Genomic DNA, 9,659 nt, shown 5'->3' with positions numbered 1-9,659 from the left:
AGACTGAAAATGCACAAAAAGTTCCTCTTAAGCATAAGTTAAGCTTTTGTTGACACCCATTTCTTTCAACCATGGCACGTAGCCCTTTTCTCCTGTCCCTTTATATTGGCATCAAACACTACACAATTTTTCTTTTCCTTTTCATCATACTTTTTTTTTGGGGGGGGGAGGCAAGATCTCGTCAAAAGACATATACTATGTGGGTTGCATGCAGAATTCTGATATCTTTTTGAAAATGCAGAAATGATGGATCTAGTCCTCTTGCAGAAAGAACTCTAGGCTGCTTGTGTTTCAGAATGGGCATCTTGCCCACTTACTAGGCTTAACAAGGTTGTGCAAAATGCAGTGCTTACGTTTCATAGGCTGTGAAGGGCTTTCTTCAGTAGGCTCAATGTAATTATCATCTTCCTCTTCATCATCAACAGGTACGACATAATCTGCCTGTGGCATGCAGATGAATGAAAAAAAAAACAGTTCTCTTCTTGAGCTTTGCAAGGATGTTATGATAGTAAGGTAGCTTATACATTTAATTATGAAGAAATAAAAACAATATAAAAGGATGCACTGTTTAGATATGGGAGCTTCCTAATACAGGAGGCAAAGAGATCAGTTATTACAGAATGTGATATTGTGAAGGTATCATGACTGATCAGATCTGCATAAGTCAAAGGTTCTTGGGGCTCTCATGCGCATATACATACACAGACATCCATGTCCACATGTGCAGGAGACATTAAGGAATGCTTCCCATGCAACAATTCTTCTGTTTAACATGTAGCATCATCTGGACACTGAAAACAACAGAACAGCCCCTGGTTGTTCAGAGCTCCCTGGGAAGTTCAGGCCATGGGAGAGACAGGCCTCCTTGTGAGCCTTCATCTAGATTTTAGGGAGAATCCTGTTGAATGCTTATAGTATGTATAGTGCTGTGAGCATTGGTAGTGTATTAAAGATGATTAAAGCTTCTTACCCCTGGGGTACAGTGGCTAGATAGTGGGATCTGAGAGACTTTGACTCAAATCCCATGAAACTTGAGCACCATGAAACTTGAGTGTCCCTGAACTGGTTAGTCTCACATCAGCCTAACCTACTTCACAGGATTGTTAAAATCAGGGGTAGCCAAACTGTGGCTTTCCAGATGTCCATGTACTACAATTACCATGAGCACCTATTTTTATTGACACCCTGGCAGGGGCTCATGGTAATTGTAGTCCATGGACATCTGGAGAGCTGCAGTTTGGCCACCTCTGGTTTAGATAAGAACATGGGGAAAGGAGAATCACGTACATTCTTCAAGAGGAAGGGCATGATAGGAGTGTACTATACAGCAAAAATTCATCATACTAACCATTCTACTGAAAGAGACCAGTCACACATTCCACTTTGGAGCATGACCTCAGGTTGTACAGTGACTGATTTCAATAACAGTAATTTATTAATCTTTAATTAGCATGGTTGCTGTTTCCCCACCCACCTTTTTGCCTTACTCGAGTGATAATATTTATTTATTTAAAAATCTTATTCTCTCACCAAATTTACAGAGGGGACTGACAAAAACTGAATTTAGAGTAGTATTCCCAACTATAAAACAAAGTTTGCTGCCACGTAAAACAGGGAAACTAAATGACCAACTTAGATAAAATTAGATGGATGGAAAGTAATTACAAATTGGACAAGATGGAAAGTCTGTAAGGTTGTGCCAGGTAAGCAGCATGGAGGTCCTTCTAAAGGCCTAGTCCCTGGTGCTAATCCGTCATCCCTCAGAGCATCTGATGATTATCTCAACAAGAATGCGGATTCATACAGGTTGGTATCCTGGTTCCTGGTATTGGAGGACTTTACAGGCAATAACCAGCAATTTGAATTGTTCCCAGAAGAAGAACATGGGCCTTTTAAAACTGGCAAGACAGGGTTCCAACTACTTACGTCTTCCATCAGCTTCGCTAACATATTTGAAATAAACTGTATCTTCTGAATACTTTTCAAAGGCAGCCTCATGCAGACAGTTCCAAGTGGGTAGCCATGTCGGTCTGATGCAGCAGGACAATGCTTGAATCCAGCAGCACCTTTAAGATCAACAGTTTTATTCAAGGTATAAACTTCTGTGTGCATGCACACTTCTTCAGAAACAGTGAAGAAGTGTGAAGGCTTATACCTTGAAGAAAACTGTGTTGGTCTTAAAGGTGCCACTGGACTCAAGCTTTGTCCTGTAGACTGTGTTACAGTAGCCCAATCAGCATGTCATCAGTGAACGACTCTCGGGAACACAAAATCAAATTACTGGGAGAGGTTTGAATAATAGTCCACTGTCACAGCGGCTCATTCCACACATTGGATAATGCACTTTTCATGTGCTTTTGCAGCTTCTAAAGTGTATTGAAAGTGCATGACCCAACATGTGTGGAATGAGCCAGTAACAGGTATTTTAAACCAGGATCAACACTTGCAATGAACCAGTTTGGTGACTGTCTCCTCTTATTTGTTTGTAGGATCTGAACTGGACCACCGGGGTGGACCCAACTACCTGTAAGCAAACAGAACTTTCCTCTTTCCTCCCACTGCAGCCATCATACCCTTGAAACGCTGCTCCTGGAATTGGGGGGGGGGGGCGGTCTGCAGGAACAGCACTGTGGAGTCTCGCAGGGGGAGGGGGAAAATTGGTGACAACACTTTCCTTCTGCCAGTGGAAGTACCCTTCTGCTAGAGCAGGGGTGGCCAGACTGTGGCTCTCCAAATGAACTGGCCAGAAATTATGCAGTTGAGTTTCCCGCATTGACAGCGATGTATGGCGGGTCGGACATGACTGAACAGATAGGGAAACCCCCTGCAAGGTACTGGCAGGGACCCATGGGAATTGTAGTCCATGGACATATGGAGAGCCTCAGTCTGGCCACCCATGTGCTAGAGGAATAACCATTGGGTACAATTCATTATGTCTATCTTTGTTGTATTCTTGGCTGCACAGCGAGCACGTTCTTAAAGCCAATCAATATTGCGTTCAGGAGCAGGTATTTCCTGTTGATCCTTCATCTTTTAGATGAGTAGAGATTAAAACGTTTATGAAAACAGACAAGGGACACTAAGGAAACTCATGCCTCCTATCATCACTCAGTATTTGCGCCATCTTAATGGTTTGTCCCAAGGACCATTTGGAGTTACAAAATGAATTCCTGGGGCTTGAAGTATCCACGAATGTTACCTCGTCGGCGCATTCCTGCTGTTTCAGAGGGGTTTGGGGCTTCAGAGCAAGAGCTGGTGGTGGCAAAGAGGCCAATTGCTTTGGTTTAGATGGGGGCAGACCTGGCAGCGGTTTGGCAATGGGGCGATGTTGCTGTTGGCTGGATCGGTTGTCTGTAAATGAGAGAGGACACGCAGGAAAAATGGTTAATCCTCGAATGGCTGCTTACAACCTTTCCGATGTTTATTTTATTTATTTATAGAACAAGAAGCAGATACAAAGCAGCTTACAAAGCTTTTCTCTCCCCGCAACAGACACCCAGTCAAGTAGGTGGGGCTGAGAGAGCTCTAAGAGCTTTGCGATATCACCTCTAAGAGAACTGTGACTAGCCCAAGGTCACCCAGTTGGCTGCATGTGGAAGAAGGAGAAGAGTTGGTTCTTATATGCCACATTTTTCTCCCAGAAGGAGTCTCAAAGTGGCTTACAATTTATTTATTTATTTATTTATTATTTCACAGTGGTTTACATAATAAAATATTAAAAATACAATAAAACCCCCATAATTTACCCAATGAACAGTAAAAAAAACAATATAACAGGCAGCAGTGGACATCCTCTATAATCTATTCTAATCCCATCTTGTTCAGCCTGAGGCCCTACCATCCCTCCAGTGAGAGAGGGAGCTGGTCCGATAAACCCTTGGACCCAAGTTGAAAAGACTCTACCCTGGCCTCAACCGTACGCCTGGCAGAAGAGCTCTGTTTTGCAGGCCCTGCGGAAAGCTGGTAAGTCTGGCAGGGCCCTCAGCTCTTCCGGGATTTCATTCTACCAGGTTGGGAGCAGGACCATGCCTTCCCTTCCTCTCCCCACAACAGACACCCTGTGACGTCGGTGAGGCTGGGAGAGCCCTGACATTATTGTTTGGTCAGAACAGCTTTATCAGTGCTGTGGAGAGCCCAAGGTCACCCAGCTGGCTGCATGTGGGCGAGCATGGAATCACACCTGGCTTGCCAGATTAGAAGACCACACTCCCAACCACTACACCAAATTTGTGGGGAATCAAACCTGGTTCTCCAGATTAGAGTCCACTGCTCTTTAACCACTACACCGCTGCTCTTTAACCACTAAGATAAAATAATGCAAAAAACTTTTCTGCCCTGTAAAAGAACCGAAAGATTCACTCCTGCTCGCGTCTATGAAACAGATCATCTTATTCAGGCTCAGTTCTGAGAAGGAGACCACTTAAATCCTTCCCATTTCCTTTAAATTATGTATTGACTACTTATGACCAAGGAATGGGCTGTGGAATGACACCTGATGGTTACCTGCATATTCTCCTCTGGAAATTGAGAATGCTGCCGCAATTGTCTTGGTCCCCTGCTCGCTTGGAGGGGGTTCATAGCTGTCATCACCATTGTCTCCATTGGGAACCACATACTCTGAATCAGAGTGATCATCTGGATTCTCATAATCACTGTTGTCCTAGAAATAACATATTGGTTGTTTTCTAATTTGCTGTATGTATAAGACTGTAATGGCCTTTGGCCATAGACCAGGCTTTCTCAAGCACGGTTTCAGGAACCCTGGGGATTCTTGACCTCCCTGGAAGGGTCTCCTGAATGGGTGGAAGTTAATTCATTCTTAATATATTTTAAAAAATTGTTAAACATTTATCAGGTGATATGGCCATGTCAATCTGCGCCCCCGCAATGGCCAATGATAGGCCTGGAGGGAGTGAGGGGGGGAGGGGCCCCGGATGGGTGTGCACACAGTTATGCTTCCCAATCATATTCTGCACACACCATTTCTGGGGTTTCTCAAAGCCTGAAAAATGTTTCAGGGTTTTCTCAATGGTAAAAAGTCTGAGAAATGCTGCCATAGACAAACATTTATTGTATTGTCATCATCAATTAACCTGCAACTTGGGACATTTTGCAGATACTACAGAGTTCCTCCACTTCACTTCATTCCTGCAACATCCAGCATCAATTTTTTCAGGGTGTTGGGAGATAGAGAAATGTAGGAAAGATCTGTTTCATGCACAACTTCAAAGCTATGACTCAATGTAGATATACTGCATGGTGCTTTTTTGCCTCCTCTGCATGACTAGGCCAGTGCTGCATTGCAGGTGTGAAAAGCAGGCTGCAATAGCCACATGCAAGAGAACTGTCTCTGTATAGCTACTGCTCAGTAGAAAAAAAATAAAGAAAACATAATTCAAACTGAGGACAGTTTGCTGGTAGCATCTCAGATGGGTTTTATCCTATGTAGAATTGCAGAAGTGGCCACAGACATTTGCAGAAGTGGCCAGCAGGCCATGAAGGACATGGATGATGACTGTTGGCCAGCAGTACCCACCCAACATGTGGTGATGGTGTCACCACCTTGCACACTGCACTTATATGGTGATGACCTTGCCACCATGGCTCCAAGATTGCCTTGTGATAGTTTCATGGCTTAGGGTTGACTGCCATTTGCTAATATTGGACCACTTTGCGACCCCACCTTGTTTTCTCTATGGCCCATTATGCACGGAGTGGAAAGTCTGCATTCGGGGTGGAATGGCGGCAGCTAAAATCACCAATTATGCACGCTGCAGGCGGCAACCGGGTGCAGAGTCAACGTATGCCACCGAAAAAGCCACATTAGCGAGATGTGGAAGAAAGTGGAGCTTCCTGGGACCAGGGCGCAACCAGAAGCGGATCCGGAGTATCTGCGTGCATAATCGGATACTCTGGGTTTTGCCGCCGTTGTGTTCCATCCCGTGCATAATCGGTTTGCTTCGCTTCTTCCTCCTCTTCGTTCTCCATGCCACCGTTTCAGCGGCCGTGCATAATAGGCCTATATCAGCCTCCAATATGAACTTCTCCTTGACAGAGAGTGCTGGCTTGTTTATCACGTTTTTGTCATGCTTTCCTCTTTCATTCCTATTTTGCGGCCCCCAGAAAGATGTGCAAACAAGAGGAATGTGGGATGGCCATTAGCAGAACAATCCTATGAAGGAATTTTAATCAGATGTATTTGGTAGGTCTTCCTCCAAGGGATGTATTCTTAGGATGTAGTATTGGTAGTATTGGTTGAAAGTGCTGTTAAGTCACAGTTATGGCAACCTCATGGGATTTTCAATGCAAGAGACTTTCAAAGGTGGTTTGCCATGTTCTGTCTCTATGTCCTGACTCTGGTATTCCCTGGAGGCCTTCCACCCAAATACTAGCCAGGGCTGCCCCTGCTTAGCTTCCAAAATTTGACGAGATTGGGCTAGCCTGACTTCTTGGGGTAATTGTACCTTCTGCTCAGAAGAATTACAAGTTATAGTATAATGTTCTTCAGAGATCCTAAATCACAGAGGTTTGAACTTTGCTTTGCACATCAACAGATTTGGTATTTTGTAAGGCAAGCAAAAGTAGATGATTTAGAATTCATAATCAATAGGGTAGGATCCTATGAATCTATACAGCTAGTAGCAGGACTTTCCTCCAGTGCATGGAGCCTTGGCTCTTCCACTGGAAGATGGCCCCAACATTAGCAGAACAATAGCTTCCAATCTGTGGTCATTTAATGTTGGATGTGTCGTTTCTATACTCACAAAATCATCTGACCACTGTTCATCTTCCTCTCCAGGCTCTAAAGAAAATAGTTGAGTAAAGTTGTTAGCCAAACTCTTTGAAGAACATGCATGTTAGTAAGATAACAAAAACTTTTTAACCCCCCACCCCCCAACTTTACTTACAAATTCCTATTCTGAAATTTTTCAGAGTTTTCTAGATATAGGTCGAACTGTATCCATACTGGTCCCTGTACATCCTTGTAGTGCCTATACACCATTTTAGTGAAATGCCACTGTTATCAGTGGAACTGAAGTAAACATTGAAATGTTTTGTACTTTGTTCTTAGGCATATTTTGGGAAGCAAACCCTGCAATTTTCCATTTAAATGTGCTTAGTTCTGGGTTGCAACTGCCAGTGACTGCACTGGGCTTGAAGCATGTCTATAATTTGCTGGGTGAAGCTATCATTTCACAGCTATTGATTGACAATAACTTCAGGTCTGCTTGCTATGAACGTTAAAATATCAATAAGGGAAGAGGCTATTCCCCAAACATGAAAGGAACCAGAGAAAAACTGAAGGACTGATACAACTACAGCGCGATAAACAGAAGTTGACCCATATTATAGCGGAACTGAACAACGGATAAAACAATCCTAAAGAAGGTTAAAGGTAAAGGTATCCCCTGTGCAAGCACCAGGTCATCTCTGACCCTTGGGGTGACGCCCTCTAGCGTTTTCATGGCAGACTCAATATGGGGTGGTTTGCCAGTGTCTTCCCCAGTCATTACCATTTACCCCCCAGCAGCAAGCTGGGTACTCATTTTACCGACCTCGAAAGGATGGAAGGCTGAATCAACCTTGAGCCGGCTGCTGGGATAAAACTCCCAGCCTCATGGGCAGACAGCTTCAGACAGCATTTCTGCTGCCTTATCACCCTGCGCCACAAGAGGCTCTTCAAAGAAGGTTACACCCTTCTAAAACCACAGGTTTAGGAAGGTGTCACACTCTTTAGGATTGCACTGTGAATCACTAATAGTACGAGATGATAATTGAAGCCCAATTTATGCATATGTAGTCCAAATGCAATGAAAAACATGCTGAGCATCTTATTTGTAAGTTATCCCCTTCTAGATCTTGTTCCTTTAACAATAGCAAGATTACTGTGTTTATAAGTTCTTAAAACCATTTGCACTTTTAAGGATAGGAAAATATTATTTATTTGATTTATATCCCGCCACTCACGGCAAGCCATCTTGTGGTGGGTTCCATGATAAAACCCCACATAAAAATACAATTCCCATTAAAAGAGAACCTATTAAAACCATCCTCTGTCCAATATCTGGTGGTAACTAACACCCTCTTCCCCAACCTGTATGTCTACCACTTGGTGTGCCAAGGGGATTTTTTTAAAGCCACCAGCCACCAGCCAGGTGATCTAAAATGTAGTAGCGGTATCTTCCCAGGGGGGCGTCCGATCTTCCATGCCCTGGGATTTCGTATGCTTGAGAATGATGTTTGAGAACTCCGGGCCTTCCAAAATTAACATCTTATGTGAAATGATGTTTCTGTCCCCTCTTTTGTTGCTATCACACTATTGCAAGGGTCAAAGCAAAGCCCTGTCCTTTGCACCACATGACCTGCTGGTTGGAGGACGGAAAGGCAAACAATTCAAGCCAGGGCATGTCTGTAATAGCCACCTGGCCCAGGGAATCAGGAAGCTCTATTGAGTATTCTGACCGGCCATGCTGTTTTTAAAAAGGTTTAGGGGAACCAGGAGGATTCACTGCTTGAGATCCTGATTGGAGGTAGCATCTTGCCTCAGATGGCATTATGAATTCAGACAGCTCTGTCCACGAGACAAATATGAACTGTGCAGTGGGTTAATGAATAGGGATGCCAAACTCCAAACTGAAGATTTCCCGGAAGTACAGCTAATTTTTGAGGAAGAGTGCTTGCACTCGAAAGCTCACACCTTGAGTAAATCTTTGTTGGTCTTAAAGGTGCTATTAGACTCTGATTCTATTGAGCTAATTTCCTGGTAAAAGAGATCAGTCCCCTGGAGAAAACGGATGCTTAGAAGGTGGACATTGTACCCCACTGAAGTCCCTCCCCTCCCCAAATTTCACCCTCTGCAAGTTCCACCCCCAAAGTCTGGGTTTCCCTAACCCAGAGCTGTCAACCCTATTAATGAGGGTTCAGTCCATATTGATTCAGGGGACCTTTAAGCATTAACCATAAGGGAGCTGCTTGTAAAGTCACTCCCGCAAGGTTTTAAATAATCCAACTACATGGGAGCAGAACACTCCAAAAGAAAAGCTGTCTCCTACCCTTTTACATAAATATAAATATAAATATAAATATAAATATAAATATAAATATAAATATAAATATAAATATAAATATAAATATAAATATAAATATAAATATAAATATAAATATAAATATAAATATAAATATAAATATAAATATAAATATAAATATAAATATAAATATAAATATAAATATAAATATAAATATAAATATAAATATATAATGCAGAAAGCATGGCTCTGCTACCTAAACTATAACTGCACCAGTCCTAACACCTAAACACAACTTTAAAAGTTTCATCTCCATACCTGGTACATAATCTACTGGCGGAACACTCGGTGGTGGTTTGCTTGTCAGCCTGCAAACAATGTAAACAACATATTTAATTTCTGAACCACAGAGTGATAGATGTGTACCAACGTGTAGAGGCAAAACAAAAATCCAGACCAAAACCCCCAGCCTTTAATGACAGAAGACTGGAAGTTAATGAGAAGCGTTCAAAACATTTAGTACAAAAAATAAAAATGAAATGGAAACAGATCTCTTGTTCCTTACAGCCGTTCTAAACACACACAAGAAGACAAATGAACAGTGATGCAGATAAGGGTAGAATGAGTGTTAGT

General features: G+C 42.8%; 1 protein-coding gene across 10 annotated transcripts in view; it reads right to left on the bottom strand.

Moving 5' to 3' along the window:
* BLNK (B cell linker) overlaps nucleotides 1-9,659 on the bottom strand; it is a 131,015-nt gene that overhangs the window by 21,899 nt on the left and 99,457 nt on the right. For all 10 annotated transcript variants that reach the window (XM_077350217.1, XM_077350220.1, XM_077350219.1 and 7 more), the window contains 5 exons: nucleotides 9,345-9,394; nucleotides 6,765-6,802; nucleotides 4,504-4,660; nucleotides 3,200-3,351; nucleotides 354-441 (listed from right to left, as the gene is read on the bottom strand). In XM_077350217.1, coding sequence (XP_077206332.1) covers nucleotides 354-441; nucleotides 3,200-3,351; nucleotides 4,504-4,660; nucleotides 6,765-6,802; nucleotides 9,345-9,394 — 485 coding nt within the window. The remainder of the gene's footprint in view (nucleotides 1-353; nucleotides 442-3,199; nucleotides 3,352-4,503; nucleotides 4,661-6,764; nucleotides 6,803-9,344; nucleotides 9,395-9,659) is intronic.

The sequence above is a fragment of the Paroedura picta genome, chromosome 8 (genome assembly GCF_049243985.1).
Source record: "Paroedura picta isolate Pp20150507F chromosome 8, Ppicta_v3.0, whole genome shotgun sequence".
NCBI lineage: Eukaryota > Metazoa > Chordata > Lepidosauria > Squamata > Gekkonidae > Paroedura > Paroedura picta.
This window is presented reverse-complemented; position numbering and strand designations above follow the sequence as displayed.